The sequence below is a fragment of the Dromiciops gliroides genome, chromosome 5 (genome assembly GCF_019393635.1).
Source record: "Dromiciops gliroides isolate mDroGli1 chromosome 5, mDroGli1.pri, whole genome shotgun sequence".
Taxonomy (NCBI): domain Eukaryota; kingdom Metazoa; phylum Chordata; class Mammalia; order Microbiotheria; family Microbiotheriidae; genus Dromiciops; species Dromiciops gliroides.
This window is the reverse complement of record NC_057865.1, coordinates 116,451,599-116,477,473: the sequence shown is the minus strand read 5'-3', so window position 1 is coordinate 116,477,473 and position 25,875 is coordinate 116,451,599. Positions and strand designations below refer to the sequence as shown.

General features: G+C 40.5%; 1 protein-coding gene across 1 annotated transcript; it reads right to left on the bottom strand.

Moving 5' to 3' along the window:
* Positions 1 to 64: 64 nt before the first annotated feature.
* ZC3HC1 (zinc finger C3HC-type containing 1) lies at positions 65 to 24,093 on the bottom strand. The gene is made up of 10 exons (XM_043965079.1): positions 23,764 to 24,093; positions 16,772 to 16,883; positions 12,667 to 12,817; positions 11,951 to 12,034; positions 8,393 to 8,520; positions 6,658 to 6,812; positions 3,951 to 4,194; positions 3,061 to 3,273; positions 2,332 to 2,544; positions 65 to 546 (listed from the first exon to the last, which is right to left on the bottom strand). The coding sequence occupies exons 1-10, from the start codon at positions 23,907 to 23,909 to the stop codon at positions 478 to 480; spliced, it is 1,515 nt and encodes a 504-aa protein (XP_043821014.1). The 5' UTR covers positions 23,910 to 24,093; the 3' UTR covers positions 65 to 477.
* Between the last annotated feature and the right edge of the window lie 1,782 nt (positions 24,094 to 25,875).

Here is a 25,875-nt window from a genome sequence, read left to right as displayed (position 1 = left end):
AGAAGTTCTCAAGTCTACCTTAACATAAAAGCCACAACTCAGGAAAAAGACCAGCATCGAGAAGTAAGAAAAACCATCATGAAATTCTTTATTACTCCCAACATGTCTTCACAACTTTTGGAATTTAAGAGCCATTCAAACACAGGCCCCCTTCCCCAACACTGGGCACTAAAAGAAGTAATCAGAGATCCTTGATATTCTGGACAGTCTTACAACAGTAACACTTTTTTAAACCAAACTAGGGCCCCTGTAAGCTCTGTCATATTCTACTCTTTTCCAACCACACAGATAGAGGTCTGGTGAGGCAGACGGATATGGATGACATTTATTCCCTTTTACAACAGTTGGTTTCCCTTATGATTAAACCAGCTTGTAAAAAACCCTGTTAGCATCACTACCCCCAAAAGGGTTCAGGTTTTCTTGTTCAGGGGGCACATTTCTCTTTCTGCTTCCCTCTAAGAAGGGGATGGAATGTTTTCAAGATGAACACATAGACTCCCATTGCCGGAATATTCGGAATACTTTTCTTGACTTCTCAGAGAGATTCTATGGGATGAAAAGATGAATAATGGAGATTAGTTCCTTCCATAGGGACAAAAAGTGATATTCAGTGAATTTCTTCCACAAACAAAAGTTATTCTGTGCCCGAGTTCAGTACTCAACATTTGGTTAACTGTTGGGGCTGAAAGCTGGAAGGGAGCATATAAAGCAAACAGAATGCCAGGTGGGAAATCAGCAAGCCTGGGCACGTTTAACTTCTACTGCAGTCTCACTAAATGGAAGCCATTTCCTTTCTCAGTGAGTCATTCTCATCTATGTCTCTGTGGGTCTTCTCAGTCATCTGCAAAGATGACACCAGTGTTCTGCCACTGGTAAAGCATACACTTTGAGGGACAGCTAGGTGGCACAGTGGATAGAGCACCGGCCCTGGAGTCAGGAGGACCTGAGTTCAAATCCGGCCTCAGACACTTGACACTTACTAGCTGTGTGACCCTGGGCAAGTCACTTAACCCCAACTGCCCTGCAAAAAAAAAAAAGAAAAAGAAAAAAGAAAAGAAAAGAAAAAAAAAGAAAATATTAAGTACCCCCAAAGCATCCATTCCTCTCTTGTACAGCTCTCACTGGTAGGTCATTTTCCATATATACAGTTTAAATCTACCTTTCTCTAACTGCCACTAGTTGCAAATCTAGTTCCAATAATGAAACCATTTTCTCATTCTGGAGGGTAACAGGGTAGTTTTAATAAAAATACCACCCTTCACTGAAAGTGCAGGCCATTTTTCTTGGGGATAAAATAGACAGTCATATGGAGAAAGCTGAGATGGCTTGGTTTTATTTCTATGATTTAGTATTTGGAACAAATATTTAAGACCTCGAGCTCCAATATGAACAAAAAAGACAAATAGGAATATTTTTGTAAAAAACAAAATTCGGGAGAAAACTCAAATAATTCAGTTTCAATTGAGAGGAATGTTGTTCATAGATTTATTAAGGACTATTCTAATTCTTGAGTTTTTGGTATCATTACCTCTCTCCACATGTATATAACCTTGCAATAAATTCTGGTTTGGAGTGTTAATGTCATTGTTTTGTCTCCCTATAACACTTCCTGGAAATATTACCTGCTCCTAAGTATTATTTTGCTCTTTCTACTGAGATAGATCTTTATAAGGAGGTCAGAAATTATTTGCTCCAGGCTTTTTAATCATTTACTTTGTAAAAAACTAGTTAGTGAGCTGGAAATAGGAGAAAACATGTCTCCTAACTGCTGTTACTGTAAATTCTAAAATCCAAAGAGTGTATTCAATTTGAGAGTATGTAATCTCCCCCAGAAGTTTTGATGGATTTGCACTCAATTATTCACACTTGTTTCCTGGGGAGTAAGGGTACAATCTGTGACTAAGGAACAGGGAGAAGTTAAGTGTCCCATATGAGGAATGATCCCGTGACCTTGACATCATGGCACAGTGTTCTAAACAACTAAGCTAATCTGCCAGGGTCTCAATTGCAAGTGACAGCAATAATGGAAGGAGCAGCTGTTCTGCAACACGAGGCCAGAGCAGCTGGATGCTCATCTGTTTTGGTGCTTCTTTTTGAACCCCTAGCAATTCCAGTTGGGAACACAGAGAATTAACTGGAACCTGATGGATGACCACTCAATAAATTACAGGGATCCAATCAGTTTCTTCTCTCTCCCTGATGAAACTAGACACGGAACAGCTCAGCTTAAGACAGAGCTCCAGGCCTGCAGGGGCTATTTATAGGCTCTGTCTCTGCCATTCTCATCCCATATATGCACACGCACACGTTGAGAAGAACCACGTCTCTCACCGTTGAGTCTGTATCAGCTGGCAAGTTAGACCGTCTGTGGGTCAAGAGGATGTGTAGCACAGCCTTCCAGCCTGCATCTGCTGGCGATGGGGTGCAGATATCTAGCTCCTTCTCATTATCCTCTCTGGCTACTTCCATCTGTGTGCTATTGACCCAGGGGCACCAGTCTCGGTGCTGGGAAACAGGATCAAAAACGCTTCTGGCAGATGTGTCCTAAGGAAGGAGGGAGGGGGGAAAAAAGAAATAGTATCAGAGACTAGGAATGCTATGCCAATGAAAAGAGCCATTACTAAAGTTTCAAAAGAAGACAGCAGCTGTTGGCACTCAAACCCTAAGTCACCTATCTGCCTAAATATAATACCCCCCTTTGTTTTCTTCACATTTTGCCAATATCTCCTTCCTCGTCTTCTACCCTCTTACTCCTTACACTGATATAAACTAGGTCTAGTTATCATCTGTCCTTTTCTCCTCTCTTTTCAATCTATACATTTTTTTTGACACATATGCCTGAAATATTTGATCCCTCCCTTCCAAATGAGCTTCCAAATTAGTCCCTTCCTTGAAGCCTTCTGCAGAAACCATCCTAAAATTTATACTTCCTAGCTTGCTTATTATATTTTGTTTATGTTCAGACCCTAAGTCTACCGAATGGAATCAAGCTGAATTCTAAGGGCTACACAGGAGAGCAATTTATATACTATGACTGTCGAATAATTCTAATAGACCTACTGAACTGCTAGACGAACAAAGGCGTGGCCTCTTGGCTCTTCGATGAGGGCTAGATGGCACCTCCAATCCAGTGCTATCTCCCTGCCCCATACTTCGGGTCACTGGACGGCTTCTGGTTGTGGGACTGGCAGCCTCTGGCTCAAGGCGATCAATAGGACTGGAGCAATCCCAGCTCCGTGTTCGGGAGATGATGAGACCTGGAGTCTTTTCAGGCTGAAGGGAGGACAGAAAAAAAAACATCTTCAAACATGATAAAGCAGGCTTAAAGGCAGGAGTTCTTACCTCTGGGGTCTAGGAACTTGGTGTGGTTTTTTTTTTAATTGCTAACTGTATTTCAATATTGTTTCCTTTATAATCCTGAGTATTTTATGCATTTAAAAACATTATTCTAAAAAGGGATCCATAGACTTTACCAGACTGCCTGAGGGATCCAAGGCACACAAAAAATTAAGGCTGATACAGGGAATGGCTCATCTTCCCAAAAAGAAATGGGGCCAAGTTCATTACTACTTTTTTCACCTTGTGGAATTTCTTCTAGCAGTGTGTCAAAGAAACATTAGATTTGGAAAACAAAATTATGAATCTGGCCTTTTTTTTGTTTTGTTTTGGTGAGGCAATTGGGGTTAAGTGACTTGCCCAGGGTCACACAGCTAGTAATTGTTAAGTGTCTGAGGCTGGATTTGAACTCAGGTCCTCCTGAATCTAGGGCCGGTACTCTATCCAATGTGCCATCTAGCTGCCCCACCACATGGTATTCTGAAATGAAGCCTACCCACTTAAGGAGACTTTAAGCCTTCTCCACCACCCTGAAAATCTCTAATATTGAAGAGACCGAATTCTTTGACCCATCCCTTAACACTAGGGATTAACGGAACAATAAAAGTTCATACCTGTTCAGAGCCTGGGGAAAATGTGGCATCCTGGCTGCGGGTCATCATTCTCCGAGGAGACACTAAAGCCAAAGGGAAGCGGTCCACTCGCCCATCAGGAACAGCGATAGGGGTGCTCATCAGGCCAAAGGAAGTATCCAGATCAGCCAAGGCAGACTCAATCTGCTGGAAGCTCCAAAGCCCCACCTTTCTCATGCAGTGTGAACATGTGATTAGAGAAAGCTGCACAGGCTCCAAGGAAGAGCTAAACATAGGAAAGGGAAGGGAAGCAAAGTGTATGAAAGGGTAACTAACACCTACAACCCACTGAGCTGCTCATTTGTTTTTTTTTTTGGTGGTGTCTGTTTAAGACTTTTATTAAATTATACTGAAAGCCAATACAAATCTCTAGTTGTTGAGAATTGAGTTCTCTCTGTTCAGCTCACAGAGACTCAAAAATGATAATCCTGACTCCCCCTAACCCTAAGACCTTAACTTTTATATTAGAATCCTATCTTTTCAATAATACCACCCAGAGATACCTGAGTGATCACTATAACGGATCTAAGGATCCCCAGGCACCTTAAGATACTGCTTTATTAATAATAATAATAAAAAGATTTAAGATTAGAATGTGTAAAGGAAAAACAAGAGGAATATTCTGAAGTAAAAGAAGAATCTAGGATTATTCTGAGAGAAGAGAAGAACTGGGGCTATTGTGGGCAGGACTCCACTGAATGTCAAGCATAAAAGAAGTTAACTATTCAGAAATGAGGGCCTCTCAACATTTTGCCAGATGCCACAAGGGGTCTCTGAAATAAAAGTTGGGAACCATTACTGAATTCTATCTTCAAGGAGGTCTTGCAAATTTATATATATATATATCTCTGGCCCCTCATAAAACTTTTTTTTCTCAAATTAAAAACATTCCTTAAAACCTTAGAGTCAAAAGAAAATATGTTTTAAATAAGTCAAGACTGGATCTGACAATCTCTCCATCTCTCAGGGAGTTGGTGCCAAGCCGAGCAGCTGGAACGGAAACAGCAACCCGGGAGCCCAGAGCGCTCCAGCTGGCATTCTATTTGGTCGTTTTATCAATTAAACTGATTTTGTTCCTTACTAAGATTAGACAGGGGACTCCTCTGAACATTGCATTTGTGGGCACACGGATTCCCAGCTGGCTACTCTGTCTGCAGCAGACAGAAGCAGCAAAATTAAAGTGTGGAAGCCAGGACTTGGGGTCCTCACTCTGGTCTTGCTCCTGAATTTTGCTCTTCTATTTAGGCTCTCAATGAATTTCCAGCATCCTCTCTACAGAACCACAAGAGAATCAAGCCCAGGATCCCGAGTATGGTGTTTGGCACTATTAGCACGCTGAAATGGACGTTAGGCGCCATATCAGATAGAGGACTGAACTTGCAATCTAGGAGACCTAAGTTAGAAACCAGCTAGAGACACTGGCTGGACAACCCTGGGCAATTGACTTAAGCTCTATCTGCCACACTTTCTTCATCTGTAAATCTGGGATAATAAGAGAATCTACCTCTTGGGCTGTAATGAGGACCAAATAAGATAAGGTTTTTTATAGCATTTTGCAAACCCTAAAGAGCTATAAAAACATTACCCATTATCCTTATATATAACAGAAACATGATCAATTTGTTAACTCATATTCAAATTGACCCTAAACTGCTTTTCCATTTTTGTTGTGATTTCTCCCGCCTCGTGCTACCTGCATGATCCCAAATAAATACCACATTTTACTGATTTTTATCAGTGAAACATTTCCTGAGAGCTTCCCTTGTTGTTCTCCATAATACAGGCAGTCGCTCTCTTCTGTGCTGTATTTACCTCATTTTACATTACAGATTTCTCCCATACTAGGCTGTGGCTCCAGGTCTTTTTTTTGTTTTGGTTTTGTTTTGGTTTTTTTGTTTGGTTGGTTTTTTTGCGGGGCAATGGGGGTTAAGTGACTTGCCCAGGGTCACACAGCTAGTAAGTGTCAAGTGTCTGAGGCCAGATTTGAACTCAGGTACTCCTGAATCCAGGGCCTGTGCTCTATCCACTGCGCCACCTAGCTGCCCCCTCCGGGTCTTTTTTATGCCTGTGTTCCCACAGTGCAGTTAGAGCTACTTATGATTCAACATATATTTAACTGAATCTTGTGGTCAATTTGCATTGCTTTACTCAATAATCATAAATTGGCCTTTTATATTATTTTTTAATCTTCTTATATTATTGCAGAGAATCTGATTTCAGAACAATGTTCTAAGAATTATAGAATGTTGTGAAGACACAGTAGATCACCTAATGGGGTTAGTGAGCTACCCACCACTGAAAATGTTCAGGCAGAAATGGGATGAGCACTTGTTGGAGATATTTTAGAAAAGTTTATGTATTCACTGGGAAGATAGCTAGATTATACGAGGTCCCTTCCAACTTCAGTAATCTTTGATTCTTTTTTTTTCTTTTTTTTTTTTTTTGTGGGGCAATGAAGGTTAAGTGACTTACCCAGGGTCACACAGCTAGTAAGTGTCAAGTATCTGAGGCCGGATTTGAACTCTGGTCCTCCTGAATCCAGGGCCAGTGCTTTATCCACTTCGCCACCTAGCTGCCCCCAGTCTTTGATTCTAATAAGTCACATCACTCTCCCTGTTACTGATTCTCAAAATGAGGAATGTGTTTGTGTGTTACCACTAATAACCCTAGTTATGGTTCACACACTAACCTACACGACCAGCCACAGAGAGCCAGAATACAGGCAGTGACATGGACTTGGATGTCTGAGCCCAATTTGGCTGGAGCTCTCTCCCCATCACTTCTTCGCTCAAGTTCCTCTTCAATCAGGTGTAAAAGGAGACTGATCTTGTCCTCAGTCAGGCACTGAAAAGGAACCAAATAAAAAAACAAAAAACCAAAAAAGAAAACTGAGGTTAAGGGAATCAACAAGGAAAGAATTTTCCAAGTTCCTTGGAGCATTGCTGATTAATAAACATGACAAAATAATTATAATTAGCAAATCTGGCCCCAGAGAAGAGATGAAAAAACACACCATATTCCCTTCTTTTCGGAAGTAGGGAATTATGGGTATAGAATGTTACATATATATATATATATACAGTTAATGTATAGTTGGTTTTTGCTGAACTTTTTTCTCTCTTTTAAATCTGTTACAAGAAATGGTTCATGGGTAGGGAATATTTAAAGATCAAAGTTAGAAAAAAAAAAGATGTCAACATAAATGAGATTTTAGAAAAATGACAGCAATATCTTTTTTCACCAGCATTAGGTAATTTTTAAATCACTGATAATAAGCTTGGCTCTAAAACTATAAAACCTCAGGGTCAAATATCAATCAGTCATATCCTGGAATGGGCAACAGGTATGTTATTTGCCACAAGAACAGACTCCACCATATGCTACACTGTTATTATGAAGAATAAAGAACACTGCCCCTGCTGGGGGCAGAAGGACACTGCTAATCCATACCAACTGCAGAGGTTAACAGTTTGGTGCATCAGGTGTAGAGGCTGGTCAGGAAGTAACCTTTACACAGCATCATGAGAGTGATCAAAAGGGACAGGAAGTACACAGGCACAAAATGGGCTACAAGACACCAAAGGATTTCAAGCTTTCATTTTGAGAAGGCAGTTCTTCCTTCTCTTTGTAGCTTTGCACTTAAAGGATCAAGGGAGAAAGCTGGGAAACGGATTATTCTAAAGTCAAGTAAGCTATAGAGACAAGCAGTATAGTGGACAACACAGTGGACTTGGAAGTAGAAGATTCAGATTCAAGTATTGGCTCAGACAATTACTAAGAAAGTCATTTTATGTCTCGAAATCTTAGTGGAGAAAATAATACTTTGCACTATTTACCTCACAGGCTAACAAGGAAAGCACTGTCTAAATTATATAGTTCTAGTGAATAAGAAGCTAAGTAGTTTGTAATCAAGAAATTACTGAATTATTTTATTTAATATGTAATTTCTCCCAATGGTACAAAACTGGAAATAATTTATTAACTGTCTGAATAATCTGTTGCAGGTATGCTCCACTGAAAAAGCCCTCTTCTTGACTGACAACAAAGAGTTGGGTTGTCCTTCCCATGACAGTATGAAATGTCTCTTTCTACTTAAAGAACTCTGGTCCACATAATGACCAACTTCACTTCCAGAGGACTGATGATGAAGCATGCTACCCACCTCCTGAAAGAGACCATGGACCCAGCTTTCAGAATGAGACACACTTTTTTTGGACGTGATCACTGAGACAATTTGTTTGACTGAACTATGCATATTTATTATAAGGTTTTTTTTTTTCTTATTCTTTTCCAGTGATGGGGGGGAGGGAGAGAAATGATAGTGAGGGGAAAGAAAATAGATATTTGTTCACTGAAATACATTAAATTATGTATGAATGACTGCAATAACTGGGTCCATTGTATGCTAGGCAAGGAAAATTTACCATATTTTTCAAGTCATCAGGTTTCAGGGAAGGCAGCTGGAGGTCCAGGTGACAGAGGCTTTGAAAACGATCTAAGAACTCATTAAGAAGGGCAGCAGGCTCATCCAATAGTAAAATTCCAAAGCGATCTATGGAGGAGAAAAGATTAGAAGAGTTCCCATTTGGATTTTACCGTATTTCTGCTCTCTCCTTCCTCATTCTTCTCCCCACTCCCAAGGTTTTTTTGTTTGTTTGTTTTGAACGTCTGAGGGTTATCAATGGAATAATTTCTCTTTGGTCCCTCTCATTAACTTGGACTGTACTAGTTTGATAAGTGGATAAAGCCTAATAATAAAAGCTAACATTTATATAGCATCTACTATGGTGCAAGACACTGCTAAGCACTTTACAAACAATATCGCATTTGATCCTCCCAATAACCCTGGGACGTAGTTGCTGTTATTATTCCATTTTACAGTTGAGGAAATTGAGAAAAAAAGAGGTTAAATTGACTGGCCCAGGGTCACCCAGATATGAAGTATCTGAGGCCAGATTTGATCTCAGATCTTGCTGGCTAGGAAGCTAATGTATTCCCAGCACTCTAAGTGCTGCACCAACCTAGCTGCTTATTAGTTGTATGTTTCCACAACCAACAATGCTGTACTTCCTTAGACCTTGGCTAGAGATGATTTTGTTTTCCTGGGCAGATGCATCTTTTCGATTCTTCCACTTAAAAGCATTTCCTGGGTAGAGGTCAAAATATAAGTGAGTGAACCTGAACTGTATCTGTTACAGCCCTGGAATTCCACTGGAGTACCACTGGTTATTTCTTGGTCTCCAGGGGTTACAGTATGAAGGAATGGAAAACCAGTAAAGACAGCCTGGCTAAAAGAGCTCTTACAATCACTTAATTCATCAACAGCTGTTCCTTTCAGTGCCTAGATGAGGTTTCCCAGGACATCCAAAATTTACACCAAATTTTCATAGCTAGCACATTCTTGAGCTCTGCATGAACTTTTTTTTTCACATGACATCTGGAACATAACTGGACTGGTCTGGGGTAGGAAAGGAAGGAAACTGTCTAAAAGGCCAAAATGAAAATAATAACTAAAACTGAATTGGTTAGAATGATCCACAGGCCAATATGTGAAAAAAAACTGTATACTCATCAATTGCCATGTAGAGACATGTTCCTGATGGGGAAACCAAACAAATAAACAGTGCAAATAGATAATAATTTGGGATGGAACAAAACAAGGTAAAATAAACCCTCTGCCATCTGGCTTTTGACCTCATCACTCTAGTGAACCTGCACTCTTGTCACCTCCCCACCCCCGCCCAGTTGTGACTGGGCTCCCCCAAGCTTCTGACTTGGGCCCTCCCTCTTCACCCTTTTTTTCCTGCACTGTCTCACTTGGTGATTTCATTGGCAGAGATGAGCTCCTCTCTAAGTGGATAACTCCCACATCTCTATAGCCAGGCTTTGTTTCTCTCCTGAACTCATCACTCTTCTCTATGCCAACCTACTCTAAATATAGACAACATGATTACCCTAAAGCCCAGGTCTGACGACATCATACTCTTCCAGTTGATAAACTCTTATCCTCTATCATCTCTAAGACTGAATATAAACCCTTCTGTATAGCACTTAGAACTCTTCCTATCTCAGCCCCATCCTACTTTCTAGACTTATTCCATATTTCATATTCCCTCCACAACCTCTATAATTTAGCTACACTGGCCTTACATTTTGAACTCCATCTCCCTTTACACTAGCTACTTCCCATGCCTGACATTTACTCAATTTCCCCGCTCTCCTTCTTGAACCCGTAGTTGTCCTTGATGACTCAGTTAAGCACCACCTTCTGCATCAGGTTTTTCCCCAGCTACAAGGTCTCCAACCCACCAGGGTTACCTTGTATTTTTGCTTTTTGTGTGGTTGGGACATAGGTTCATGTTGTCTCTCTCCACTATTTCCCTTAAAATGTAAACTCCTTGAGGGCAGAGACTGTCGATTTTTTCTTTGGATTCTCAGCACCTAGCATATAGTAGGCACTTAATAAAAACCTATTAATTGATTGTGAGAAACAGAAGAGCCAGAGTTACCCGATAGTGGATGCTGTGGTCAGGAAGACCTGGATTCAAGTTCTACCCCTGCCAGACACAGACTGCATGACCCTGGGCTGGTGATTTAACCTCTAAGTGCCTCAGGTAACTCTTTAAGACAGAAAGCTGCAGGACATTTGTCCTGTCTGCATTGCTAAAGGGAATTTGCTCTCCAGAAGTTTCATTCACAAATGAAATCAATGATCCAGACCAAACCCTCACCCCATAAGACTACTCATAAATCTGGAAAGAAATAATGTGCTACTTGAAAATTATTAATTTCTTCTCCATTACAGATATTCTGGCATTTAAATTGATTCATAAAACAAACACTTATGTCCACTGGTATGCTATACAATATATATGCAGAAATACCGGCTGGCTTTGGTGGGTTACTATGATCCCTCCCCTCAGAAGGACCAGCAAAACCAGAAAGTAATAGAATAGAATCCACAATGACTTATCCAATTTGAGCAAGGATTGAAAATACATTTGAAGACAAGGACACAGAATTTGAAGATTCCAGGAAGGGGCAGCTAGGTGGCACAGTGGATAGAGCACCGGCCCTGGAGTCAGGAGAATCTGAGTTCAAATCCGGCCTCAGACACTTAACACTTACTAGCTGTGTGACCCTGGGCAAGTCACTTAACCCCAATTGCCTCAAAAAAAACGATTCCAGGAAGAAGAGATAATTAAAAAGAGAATTAAAATGACTGTGTTCCCTTGGAGATTTTTTTTGGGATATTGGAAGTTACAAACACAATTATAGTAATGATAGGAGTACTGTTAATAGCTCCCTGCAATGTTTGCTCTGCACTTTAGAAATGAATTTTGCTGGACTCTGAAACTGGAAACTGGCTTGATAGAATTATTTCCTATACTTGGAAGTTGAGAGAATGTAAAAATACCACATACCTACAAATTACTGACCATTTAAGAAGGGTTCCTTCTGCACTAGTTATCTTTTCTTAGTCTCCAAATTAATACCAGAATATTAGACTGCAGGTACTGAACAGAAAACCATTCAAATGCTCTTATTTTACTACAATTTTGCTGTACCTGACTATTTTCTTAAGCAGTTAGACCATTAGGAAGAAATCTTTAATATAAAGCAATTAACACTATATGTATTTTACCTATAGCATGTTACCTGCTTCTTTTTCTTCATTCTGCCTTGTGTGTGTGTGTGTGTGTGTGTGTGTGTGTGTGTGTATATGATACTGAACTCCTGCTTCTTCCCCCACCAAATCAGACAGGATTCCTTGGTTACCTCCTACCTCTCTTTTCTCCCAATGGGGTAGAACTGAATGCATAGGCAGAATTGCCTCCAAAGGAGACCTGGGTTGAAGAATTCTCCTTCCATACTTTCTATTCAAAGCAATATTCAATAGACTTTTAGAAGGGAAAAGTGATGATATGAGGAAGATGCTGACCCAAACTAAATGACAGGTGGCTGATCTCAGGAACAAGTACCTGGGCAGGGGCTGTCTGGCCAGAAGCAGAACTTCTCATGAGCAGTACACAAAGCTTTCTTGAGCTCAGCACATCTTTCATTATCTGAAACCAACATCAAGAGCAATGTATTTAAAAACATTACAAAGGTACATGTCATCCTTATTAATATTTTAATTTAGTTTTAAGTAGGATCCATGACATATTTTAAATATGCACCCAATGTTCAAGAGCCTTTAAGAGTAGAGAAGTAAATTGCAAATAATTTAAAGAAAAAACTCAAAACACATTCCAGTATATTCCCGATTACACTGATCCTATATTAATTATGTTATCAGATTATCATTGGGCAAGGAGTGCTAAAGATGTACACTGGCATGGCATGAAAACATTTCAATATCCCAGAAGAATAATCCTTAGAACCATAAGTAAAAACATGGTATCTATTCCCCACTACTTTGAATACAAACACCCCCAAAACTCACAGAAGAGTGGGGCCAATAGGACTGAAGAGGTTACAAATTAAAGTGTGGCTACTGTGAACAAGTAACCACGTGATGGACAACTACAGACTTAAAGGCAATTAGGTATAATCAGTACATCTATTCATGAACCAAGAGAAGTGACAGATCTTTTCAAACATCAAAAAAGTTTATATATTATACCAAGAAAGGACCAACTCCCTATGCGATTAGATAATGGAACCCAGTGATGCTACTTGCCCCCTTTAGACTTACACCTGTTGAAGTCAAACGTTGGCTGCAGGCTGGCACACAGGAAAGCCTGACAGCTTGAACACCTGAGCATGTCACTCTCAACTGTGACCCAACCATACTTTGCACAGACCAAGGGAGACAGTTCATGGGGTTTCCCTGCCCATTTCAAGGAGTTTTCATGTTAAGGAAAATATTGTGAATACATTACTTCACACTTTACTACTTTAATGACCTGTAATTTCATCATTGTTTGTACTCCTCCCTCCACTGATTCAGATCTACAAAGTCTTTGAAAGTTTCTTGTGGTGTGGCTAAAAAAAATTACCCTTTAACCAATCTTGTGATAAACTTCTATAAACTTAGCTAGGCTGTTTTTTTTCCATAGTTCATTCTCTCTTTATTATTTTTTTAAATGTAATAGTATTTTTCTCCAATTACATGTAAAGACAATTTTCAACATTCACTTTTTGTTTGTTTGTTTGGTTTGGGGTTTTTGTGAGGCAATGAGGGTTAAGTGACTTGTCCAGGATCACACAGCTAGTAAGTGTCAAGTGTTTGAGGCCGGATTTGAATCCAAGGCCGGTGCTTTATCTCAACATTCATTTTTTGGAAAGATTTTGAATTCCAAATTTTTTCCCTCCCATCCTTCCTCCCCAAGACAGCAAGCAATCTGATACATGTGCAATCATGTAAAACATATTTCCACATTAGTCATCTTGTGAAATAAGAAACAGAACAAAAGGAAAAACACACACACACACACACACACACACAGTGAAAATAGTATGCTTTGATCTACATACAGACTCCATAGTCTTTTGGAATTGGGTTGGATTGCTGAGAAAATTGATCATCACACAATGTTGTTGTTACTGTGTATAATGTTCAACTGGTTCTGCTCACTTCACTCAGCATCAGTTCACACGTCTTCCCAGGTTTTTTTTGTTGTTTTGGTTTTGCAGGGCAATGAGGGTTAAGTGACTTGCCCAGGGTCACATAGCTAGTGTCAAGTGTCTGAGGCTGGATTTGAACTCAGGTCCTCCTGAATCCAGGGCCAGTGCTTTATCCACTGCACCACCTAGCTGCTCCCATCTTTCCAGGTTTTTCTGAAATCTGCCTGCTCTTCATTTCTTACAGCACAATAGTATTCCATTACATTCATATGCCACAATTTGTTCAGCTATTCCCCAACTTATGGACATCCCCTCAATTTCCAAATCCTTTGCTAGGCTGGTTCTTTTTTTTTTTAGGCAATTGGGGTTAAGTGACTTGCCCAGGGTCACACAGCTAATAAGTGTTAAGTGTCTGAGGTTGGATTTGAACTCAGGTCCTCCTGAATCCAAGGCCAGTGCTTTATCCACTGCGCCACCTAGATGCCCCTAGGCTGGTTCTTAGATAACAGATGTACAGTCTATCACTGATTCCATACTTGTTTTCTTTCTACCTTGGTAGAAACTGCCAGAGTTTATTCTCCATTGTCATATTCTCCCCAGCATCAAAGATGATATCCAAGCCAAGATACTGGAGTAGAACTTTAGTGGTGTACTACAAAAAAATTAATAAGGTGAAGAATTAAAAACAAAATCCAAGAATGCTACTACTGGGATAAGGATTTGCTATTTGACAAGAATCACTAGAAAGGGGCAGCTAGGTGGCACAGTGGATAAAGCACTGGCCCTGGATTCAGGAGTACCGGAGTTCAAATCTGGCCTCAGATACTTGACACTTACTAGCTGTGTGACCCTGAGCAAGTCACTTAACCCTCACTGCCCTGCAAAAAAAAAAAGAAGAAAAATCACTGGAAAAATTGTAAAGGAGTCTTACTGTAAAAGATTACATTAAAAAAAAAATCCTAGAGAATGGACCCATGATTTGGGGTAAAAATTCATAACCAAAGACCAAAAGACCAAAAAAGATCATTTTGAGTATATAAAAAAATTTTACATGAACAAAATCAATGTAACTAGAATAAGAAAACTGTTGATTGCAGGGAAAATTCACATCAAATATATCTGATAAAAATCTGATGTCCAAGATACATTGGGAACTGACAAAAATATATGACCAAGTGTCAATCATTCTCTGAATAAATAAATGGTCAAAAGATAAGAACAGTTTTCAAAAAAAGGTTTACCTATCAACAACCTTTTGGAAATGAAAATAAATCCATTGTTTCACCAAAAATCTAAAACTGGTAAAGATGACAAAAGATGGGAATAGTCAATATCAGAGGTAGAAAAATGAATACTGGGCATATATCCCAAGGAGGTCAAAGACAAAAGTTCTCATATATTGAAGATTGCAAAAAACTGTCAACAAAGTTGGGCTCATCAATTGGGGAATGATACTGTGCTTTGAAACTGATGCAGAATGAAGTAAACAGAACCAGAATATATATAATGACCACAACTTTGTAAAGGTACATCTTGCTAAGAGATCAGAACTCAGATCAATGTAATGACCGATCTTAACTTCAGATGAATGGTGAAAAATGCCTTCCTCTTTGCTGGAGAATGGTGGTAGATTATAAATACAAAACAAGACCTCCTCTGACAGACAAGATAAATGTGTTGGTTTATTTAGCTTCTCTGGGTCTTTTTTTTTAAATAAGAGTCAAAGTATAGGTGGACAGGTAGTAGAAAGTGATAGTGATATTTAAAAAAAATTTTTTTTTTAAGTGAGGCAATTGAGGTTAAGTGACTTGCCCAGGGTCACACAGCTAGTAAGTGTTAAGTGTCTGAGGCCGGATTTGAACTCAGGTACTCCTGACTTCAGGGCCAGTGCTCTATCCACTGCGCCACCTAGCTGCCCCCAAGTGATAGTGATATTAATGGCATTTATTTTATGATAGACCAAGCTGAATCTGTTACTGTGAAGTCTCAAAATTGCTTCTAACAAATGATAACAAACAGGAGTGTTGTTTTCAAACCTCTGTCCACTACACACTCTCTTTGCTGTGTCCTGGGACCAAATACTTGGAGAAAAATCTACAAATATGGATTAAAAAGATCCTCAAACAATAAATAGCAGTAAAGATTTAACATTCCTTTTTTGTATGCATCAGAATAACAGCACCTGTAGAGCCATTAAAAAAAAGATAGACAGTGGATAGAGCACCGGCCCTGGATTCAGGAGGACCTGAGTTCAAATCTGGCCTCAGACACTTGATACTTACCACCTGTGTGACCCTGGGCAAGTCACTTAACCCCCACTGCCCCTCCAAAAAAAAAAAAAAAGCAGATCAAAGGACCTAATGGATTCTTCTTCTTCTTTTTTTCTTTAGTGAGGCAATTGGGGTTAAGTGACTTGCCCAGGGTCACACAGCTAGTAAGTGTTAAGTGTCTGAGGCCGGATTTGAACTCAGGTCCTCCTGACTCCAGGGCCAGTGCTCTACCCACTGTACCACCTAGCTGCCCCTAGTTTAACTCTTAATGGAATAAGTAGTTTCTATACGTTTAAGAGGGATAGGAAAAGGCCCAAAAGCGTTGTAAAGACCAGGAAAACTGATTAAAAGGCTTGAAAACAGAATTTAGACACAAAGGCTAAAGTAACTAGGACTATTTAGTCAGGAAAAAGAAAAAACTACAGAGACTTAGAACTGATTTAAATCATACACAGGTTTCCCTCTTCCCAGACAGTGGTATTCTCTTCATTTCTAATGAGGAAAGAAAAAAAAGGAAATGTGTTTAAACTCTATATCACAAAACTTAAGCTTAGGAAGAAGAGTGTTGGGGCAGCTAGGTGGTGCAGTAGATAAAGCACTGGCCCTGAATTCAGGAGGACCTGAGTTCAAATCTGGCCTCAGACACTTGACACTTTCTAGCTGTGTGACCCTGGGCAAGTCACTTAACCCTCATTGCCCATCCAAAAAAAAAAAAAAAAGAAAAGTGTTAAAGTGGGTAAGTGTTGTTAAAGCACCAGAAGACGCTACTGAAGAAAGCCATCTGGACTAAGTAAAATTGACATAGCAAAAACAAATAAGACTTCTAGAAAAGGCTATTTGGCAATTTTCAGTGGGTTTTGTTTTATAAGTATAAAAAGATAAAAATTGAGGTGGGAATAGAAATATGGTGCTATTGAAGAATTATAACATCAAAGCTCATACTGAATAACCTTAAAAGGATATAGTGAACGTTTCAACTCTGTTAAAGAAGGCTTCTTTGCTTGTAGCTTCAAAATGAGGTTGTTCTGCTTGAGGTGATCCATTAATTGATGGAGACAAGGCAGATGTATCCTTCCTGAAAAACAAAGTGATATATTTGTAAAAATATTCCTCTTTCCTGCCTCTAAATTCTCTAATGTTTGATCTGTCCTATACCCCCAAACTAAAACGATTTTCCAAAAACACAGTTTTCATCATGTTACTCCTATTCAAAAACCTTTGAGTTCCTCACTGCCTACTGGGGGGGGTCTTAATTTAGAATCTAAAAAAATTTTTTTTGATAACTGTATTTCAATATAATTGATTTCCTTTGCAATCCTACATATTTTAATTTACACATGTAGCAACTTTCTTTTGGAGGAGTCCACAAGCTTCACTAGAATGCTTGCCAAAGGTGTCTCAGACATACAAGAAAGGTTCACAACTCACATTTATATACTATTTTATGGTTTGGAGTTCTTTCGCATAATAATCTAGTGAGGAAGATAGTATAGCTATGATCAACACTGCTTTACAGATGAGAAAATTGAAGTTCAGAGAGGGACATGGCTGCTGCCCCCGGGGTTACCTTCCTGTCACTGCTCAAACCACCCTCCCCCCTCATCCCAGACTGCCCAGAATTTATCTAGACTTGATTGCTCACACTGCTTGGATAAGATAGGAGTCACCAACTCTAATCCTGGTGAGATGGAAGAACACAGGTTTTACTGTGTTCCTTGCCACTGTATCTTGTTTGCTTTTGTTTTTATTTTTTTGCAGGGCAATGAGGGTTAAGTGACTTGCTCAGGGTCACATAGCTAGTAAGTGTTAAGTGTCTGAGGCTGGATTTGAACTCAGGTTCTCCTGAATCCAGGGCCAGAGCTTTATCCACTGTGCCACCTAGCTGCCCCCACTTGCCATTGTATCTTTTTTTTTTTTTTAATGTTTTTGGTGAGGCAATTGGGGTTAAGTGACTTGCCCAGAGTCACACAGCTAGTAAGTGTCAAGTGTCTGAGGCCGGACCTGAACTCAGGTACTCCTGAATCCAGGGCCAGTGCTTTATCCACTGCGCCATCTAGCTGCCCCCATTGTATCTTAAGGTCCTCCAAATCAGAGTTGTCAAACGCAGCCTACGACACTCCCAGTGCTGCCGAAACCATATTAAAATACAATTGGAAAATATTTAACAAAATAAAAAGATACAATAAAACATAGGTAACATTACACTTTAAAACTACATCAATACGCAGCCTTCAAGGATGTTTATATATGGATTAGTGGTCCATGTTTCTATCTGAGTCTGAAACCACTGCTCTAAACCTTACCATCTGCATTGTCTCTATACCTTCTTCAGACCCTGACACTGTTATCTGACCTACGGATATAACCTAAGGCCTTGCCAACTCTGCTCCCCTACCCCAAGCATCCTTAAGACTGAGCTTCTTGTACATGCTCCAATTGAATTTAGTTTTGTCTTTTTTTTTTTTTTTTGGCGAGGCAATTGGGGTTGAGTGACTTGCCTAGGGTCACACAGCTAGTAAGTGTTAAGTGTCTGAGGCTGGATTTGAACTCAGGTACTCCTGACTCCAGGGCCGCTGCTCTATCCACTGCACCACCTAGCTGCCCCAGTTTTGTCTTTTTTTTAAACTTAGTTTTATATACTGTCTCTCCTAACTAAAATATGAGCTCCTTGACAGCAGGAAACTGCCTAATTTTTTTCTGTTTGTATCTTCAGTGCTGACCACAGTGCCTGACATATAGCAAGAGACTATTAAATGTTCATTCATTCGTTTGTTCATTAATAGCCAGGATCACACAATTGATAAATGTTAGAACTAGTACTTAGAGGATTACAGAATCTAGAGCTGAAAGTACCTTGCAGATTATGTCGTCCAATCCCTTAATTTCACCAAAGAGAAAACAGGCCCCGAAAAGTGACACGATCTCCCCAAACAAGCAGGAGAATCTCATCCTCCAAGTCTCTGTAGAGTGGCCTTCTAGACCCACTTAAGACCCTCCATAAACTGGGTCCAACTTACCTTTCTAACCTTCAAGTCCACTCCTCACCTAACAGCCTTTTCTACTACAACTCAGCCTGGTTTACTTGCTTTCTCCCCATGTTTTCCTAACTTTACTCATGCAAATCCTTCATAGAGATTGCCCCCTTCATTTTTCCTTGTCAAAAAAACAAACAAACAAACAAAAACCATCCTATTTGAAGGATTTAAAAGAAATCCATGAGGTAATCTCTTCCATGAGGTAATCCATGACTACCATAGACACCAATGACCTATTCTCCTTCCTTGAAGAGATGGAAGAAGGGAGGGAGAGGGGAGGGAAGGAGAGGCATTTGTTCCTGGACTGTGTTTAGGTTGGTTTGGAATGGGAGGAGCAACTGAGCAGATGGTCCATTCTTTGATCCTGTCAAAAACTAAACTCATTAACTCCTGCCCAAAACTCTCTCCTCTTCCCAACTTTCTTATTACTGTAGAGGCCACCACCATCTTCCCAGTCACCCAAGCGAACAACCCAGGTGCAGTCCTCAACTCTCCCTGTCTCCTCTTTAATTCTAATGTCTTCCCTCTGTTAATTATCTCCAATTTATCCTGTATACAGCTTGTTTGTACACAGTTGTTTGTATGTGGTCTCCCCCACCAGACAGGGAGTCCCTAGAGAGGAGGGACTGTCTTCTGCCTTTCTTTGTATCTCCAGCACTTAGTACACAGGAGGCACTTAATAAATGTTTACTGACTCCTTCTTCCCTCAAACCCATTCTCTGATGTCCTTATCCCACTCTTTCATATCTTTCTGCTTGCTCTCTGGAAACCTTGTTTTAACATGTTAACAAACTACCTTTGCCCTCACTCTGGAAGATCTTGGGTATGTATTTAAATAGATGCATACGTGTTGTTTTCTCCCCAAAAGAATACAGCGGCTTAAAGTAGGGCCTGTTTTGTTTTTATCTTTTTATCTCTAGAATCTAGCATAATGCCCAGCATACAGCAGTGGTTTGATCAATGCATATTCAAACTTTATAAAATTAGTTCATCTTAACATACAATCCTCTTGGGGGCAGCTAGGTGGTGCAGTAGATAGAGCACTGGCCCTGAAGTCAGGAGGACTTGAGTTCAAATCTGGCCTCAGACACTTGCCACTTACAAGCTGTGTGACCCTGGACAAGTCACTTAACTCCAATTGCCTGACCCCCCCCCATCCCCCCCAAAAAGAAAGAAAAGTGGCAGTTAGGTGGCGCAGTGAATAAAGCACTGGCCCTGGATTCAGGAGGACCCGAGTTCAAATCCGGTCTCAGACACTTAATACTTACTAGCTGTGTGACCCTGGGCAAGTTACTTAACTCCTATTGCCTCTCAAAAAAATAAATAAATTAAATAAAAAGAAATTATTAAAAAAAAGAAAGAAAGAAAGAAAGAAAAAAAATGTTGAGAAGTAGTTCCCTTTATTGCTTCCTCCACCTTATGAAAGTTACAGTTATCATTAAGGCAAGCCAAGAAGTCATTAGCTGCTCTCCTTTTGTCTCCAGCAGATCACTCAAGCTCTGTGTGATCTAGTTTCTTTATCTATAAAAAGAAGAGGTTAAACTAAAAGGCCAACAACCTCTGGTCTTAAATCTATGATCCTATACACGGATAACTGAAGTCCTCCATCATGATGTAATACAATCATGATATATAAGCTCTGTGTAAGGCTTGTATTCTTTTCTGTTTTTTCTTCTACTCAATTGATTGGTACAACACTGAAATGATGAACAAAGTTGGAATAGATGACCCTTAAAGTTTCTTCAAGCTCTGAATCTATGATGATAATTCTGTTCCTGCCTTTATTAATCTTTATCCAAATTCTCTCCACCATGCTTCCTCTCTCTGGTTCCTGAATTTCCTCATCTGAGTATATCTTAATATAAATTGCTATTCCATTCAGAACCTTTCCAGATCCACCCTTAAGTCTAGTTTAGAAGTTCTTCCCACCTAGTCTCAGTGATACTTATGAGATCAAATCGCCTCTTTGTGTTAGGCTCTCTAGTTTACCTTATTACTCCCCACCCATCTTTTGAAAGGATCCAGATTTTGATTTCATCAATGGAAGCAACTCCTCTCTACTTCAGAAGACAAGCAACTTGTCTGTAACTCAGTCTTCTTGTTTCTCCTTCATTCTCAAAGAGGACCATGACATTGGAGGGGGGTGGGGGGGGGGTTTGATGTCATGCCTTGTAAGCTAATTAGATTTAAGTGAGCTCAGAGTATTATTACTTCCATTTTACAGATGAGGAATAAGAGGCATTGTGTGTGCATAATGAAAAAAGCACTCAAAAGATTTGGTTTTATGCCCAAGAAGTTTTTAAACTGTGCATACCCTTTGACCCAGCAATACCACTACTAGGTCTATATCCCAAAGAAATCATAGAAAAGGGAAAAGGACCCACATATACAAAAATATTTATAGCAGCTCTTTCTATGGGGGCAAAGAATTGGAAATTATGGGGATGCCCATCAATTGGGGAATGGCTGAACAAGTTGTGGTAAATGAATGTAATGGAATACTGTTTATTGTGCTGTAAGAAATGATGAGCACAGGGGCAGCTAGGTGGCGCAGTGGATAAAGCACTAGCCCTGGATTCAGGAGGACCTGAGTTCAAATCCGACCTCAGACACTTGACACTTACTAGCTGTGTGACCCTGGGCAAGTCACTTAACCCTCACTGCCCAGTCCAAAGAAAGAAAGAGAGAGAGAGAGAGAGAGAGAGAGAAAGAAAGAAAGAAAGAAAGAAAGAAAGAAAGAAAGAAAGAAAGAAAGAAAGAAATGATGAGCAGGCAGATTTCAGAAAAACCTGTAAAGACTTAAGTGGACTGATGCTGAGTGAAGTGAGCAGAACCAGGAAAACATTGTACATACACAGTAACAGCAACACTGTATGAATATCAACTATGACAGACTTAGCTCTTCTCAGCAATACAATAATCCAAGCTGAATGCAGATTGAACCATACTGTTTCTACTTTTTTTTTTCTTTTTTGAGGTTTTTCCCTTTTGTTCTGATTCTTCTTTCACAACATGACTAATGCAGAAATCTGTTTGATGTGATTGTACATATACAACCTATATCAGATTCCTTTCTGTCTTGGGGGGGAGGGAAAGAGAAAAATTTGGAACTAAAAATCTTATGAAAACAAATGTTGAAAACTATCTTTACATGTAACTGGAAAATAATATACTTTTATGATGGGAAAAAAAAGTTCCTTCCAGCATTTACATTCTTCATTCTTTCTAAAATGCTTTGATTTCTTCTTTGCCCCCTTCATTTTTTATCTTATACTTACCTATGTACCTGTTGTAGTCCCCACAATCCATTATCATACTCCTCAAGGGCTGGAACTTTTGTCTTTTCCTCCTCAGGGCCTAGAGTATGGTTTCCTTCCACATAGAGGGTGGTCCCTAATGAGCATATGTTGTACTAAATTGACATTGAACAGTAAAACCTAGGAAAGATCACTGAGCTCAAATTGCTCCATGCAGGAAAACCAGCTCTACCTGAGACTTCCTTCCTTCCTTCCTTTTTCTTTCTTTCTTTTAAAATCATGAGTTCTGAACCTTTACTGTGGCAGTCTGCTTGGAATTCCCTTTCTTGGAATCTTGTTCTACCCACCTCCCAGAGTTGTTGTGCGGAGCAAATGAAAGAATATTTGTATTATTATTTTTTAATTAATAAAGTATTTTATTTTTTTTCTGTTACATGTAAAAATAGTTCTCAACTTTTGTTTATACAAGATTTCCAATTTCAGATTTTTCTCTCTCCCTCCCCCCTCCCCTAGACAGCAGGTAATCTGATATAGGTTGTATGTGTATATATGTGTGTGTGTGTATATATACACATAATAACATTAATCCTATTTCTGCATTAGTCATGTTATAAGAGAAAAATCAGAGCAATGATGAAAAACCTCAAAATAGAAAAAAACAACAGCACCAAAAACAAAAGAAATAGTATGGTTCATTCAGCATCTATACTCCACAGTTCTTTTTTTTTTCCCTTGGATTTGGAGATCCTCTTCTATCATGAGTTCCCTGGAACTCTTCTGTACCATTGCATTGGTGAGAAGAATATAGTCCATCAGAGTAGATCAACACTCAATGTTGATGATACTGTGTACAATGTTCTTCTGGTTCTGCTCATCTCACTCATAATCAGCCCACGCAAGACCCTCCAGGTTTCTCTGAACTCCTCCTGCTCATCGTTTCTTACAGCACAATAGTAGAATATTTGTATTATTAACTGGCACACAGTTGGCACTTCATTATGCACGTTCATTCATTTGCAACTCTCTGACCCTGGATCATGATCCTCTGGCTTTGGCTTGAGAGGACTCAGCTTAAAATCCTACTGCTGATGGTAACGCTCTGTGCTATCCTGGACAAGTTACTTAGCCGCTGGGGCCCCGGGGTCCTCCTCTGTCAAAGGAGGCTGGAGTAGGTGGTTTCTGAGGTCCCTCTCCAGCTCTAATATGGAAAGGCGCTTCGTTCCTTCCTGTCTAAATGGTTGGAGGAAACACTACGTTTCAGTCGGGGATCGGTGACAAGAAAGGTAAACGTATCATTTTCCTCTTGCCCATTTCCCGGCCCTCTGAGATCTCTCTCGACTCAGCCCCAAGGCCCGGGCCGCCGCCTCGCGGTCTCCCTCGGCCTCGCGGGCCGCCGCCGCGGGAGCCCCGCACGTTCCGTTAACGTTAACGGCTCCGAGCGAGCGGCTCCAAGAAGATCCAGCCTCCGCTACCCTCCTTTTCGCCGGCTGAAATCGCGGCCCTCCATCCCACGCCCCCAACTTAACCCACCCCGCCCCCGACGGCTGGAGGAGGAGAAGGAAGAAGACCACGAAGAGCGGCCTCCCAGGCCTGCATTCATCCAGCCCCCTGGGCTCGACCCCCCGAAGCCTAAACCCCTTCCAGGCGGGCGGGACAAACTCACGCGTCCGACTCGCCATCCTCGGGGGCGATTCCTTCGTCTATCAACTGCCGGATTTTCTCGGGGGTCACCTCTGAGGAGCGGACCCCGGAACCCCGAGTTTTTTCGCCTCCGGCAGCAACCGCCAACGCAGAATTGGGCGCCTCCATCTTGGTCCTTTCTCAAAATTTCCCCCCTGGGTCCTAAAAGCTCAAGTACTTCCGTTCCGGGAGGAGAAACACTGCCTCGGGAAACTGTTACTTGTGGAAGGGTTCTGGTGTTGTGCTGCTGCTGCTGGGAGGCGTTTAGGCGGAGGGAGTCCCTTTCATTGCTGCATCCCTCGGTCTAGACCTCGAGATGACGGAGCTCTTGTTAGGCGACTCATACATCTCTATGACAGCTGCCCAAGGGCTCCTCTTCATAAAGGATTTGGTTAAATTTCACATTTGGACATATTTCATATTTCACGCATATTTAAGAACTGCAAAAGGACCTCAGAAGCCATCTAATCCAACCTCCTTTCACAGATGAGAAAACTGAGGTTCCAGTAGGCTAAAAAACTTGCTACAAATCAGGGCTTAATTTGTTTTATTTTTTTTTTTTTGCGGGGCAATGAGGGTTAAGTGACTTGCCCAGGGTCACACAGCTAGTAAGTGTCAAGTGTCTGAGGCCAGATTTGAACTCCGGTATTCCTGAATCTAGGGCCGGTGCTTTATCCACTGTGCCACCTAGCTGCCCCCAATTTGTTTTCTTGATTGTCTAGAGATTTAAGAAAGCGATATTAATACAGATTAAACTTAAAAGTGTATTATAGAGGGGCAGCTAGGTGGCGCGGTGGATAGAGCACTGGCTCTGGAGTCAGGAGAACCTGAGTTCAAATCCGGCCTCAGACACTTAATACTTACGAGCTGTGTGACCCTGGGCAAGTCACTTAAGCCCAATTGCCTCACCCCCCCCAAATTATTATATACACATGTATGTGTGTCTGTATAGGTATATATGTATTATGTGTGTACATACATGTATAGATGCATGTGTGTATATACATACAGATAGGTGTACATGCATGTGTATATACATACATATAGGTATGTGTGTATATGTATATACATATATAGGTTTTATGTGTGTTTATATACCTATACAGACACAGATATGTGTGGATATAATACACTTTCAAGTTTAATTTGTATTATATTTTCTCCATCACTTTCTTATATATGTATATATATGTGTGTATATGTATATGTATAGATATAGATATACACACACACACACACATACACAACTAGCCACCAGTTGTGAAGCATTTACCAATGCACCCTTTAGTTCTGGGGTTGTGGAGGAGATTTTCATTTCTGCTTTATTTCCTATCTCTTCACCTATCCACTTTGTCCTATCTATATCTTGTTAGTATATAATTATTTGAATGTTTTTCCCCATTAGATTGTGAGCTCTTTGTGAGCAGGGACTCTTATAAGTCTTGTATCCCAGTGTCTGTCTGGTACAATAGTAGGTGCTTTTCATAAGTATGTCTTTTTTTTTTTTTTTTTTTTAGTGAGGCAATTGGGGTTAAGTGACTTGCCCAGGGTCACACAGCTAGTAAGTATAAAGTGTCTGAGGCCGGATTTGAACTCAGGTACTCCTGACTCCAGGGCCGGCGCTCTATCCACTGCGCCACCTAGCCGCCCCCATAAGTATGTCTTGATTAAATCAGAATTGAGTAGGAGGAAGAGTGAGTTAGTTTACATCTTTGAAACTGAACAGTGCTTTTCCTGAGGCGGGGACTCACCAAAGGTCACACAGTTTGTGTCTGAACTTGGATTTTGGGGGGAGGCAGGGCAATGAGGGTTAAGTGACTTGCCCAGGGTCACACAGCTAGTACTAAGTGTCAAGTGTCTAAGGCCAGATTTGAACTCAGGTCCTCCTGAATCCAGGGCCAGTGCTTTATGCACTGAGCCACCTAGCTGCCCCCCTGAACCTGGATTTGATCTCAGTTCCTATTTCAGGTACAGGTCCAGCACTCTATCCACTATGCCACCTAGCTGCCTTCTAAGTGCCAGGAAATGTTTTAAGTGCTGGGAATACAAAGTCAAAAATTAAATTATCTCTATCCTTGAGGAGTTTTAATTCTAC

What these genes read in the sequence shown, in the direction of transcription:
- ZC3HC1 (XM_043965079.1), bottom strand. Translation starts at nt 23,909, where the DNA reads ATGGAGGCGCCCAATTCTGCGTTGGCGGTTGCTGCCGGAGGCGAAAAA. An exon ending in ACAGAGTTGAAACGTTCACT is followed by an intron (nt 12,818 to 16,771) that starts ATATCCTTTTAA and finishes TAACATGAAAAC; the next exon opens with TCCTTGAAATGGGCAGGGAA. An exon ending in TTTGTTCGTCTAGCAGTTCA is followed by an intron (nt 2,545 to 3,060) that starts GTAGGTCTATTA and finishes CTCCTTCCTTAG; the next exon opens with GACACATCTGCCAGAAGCGT.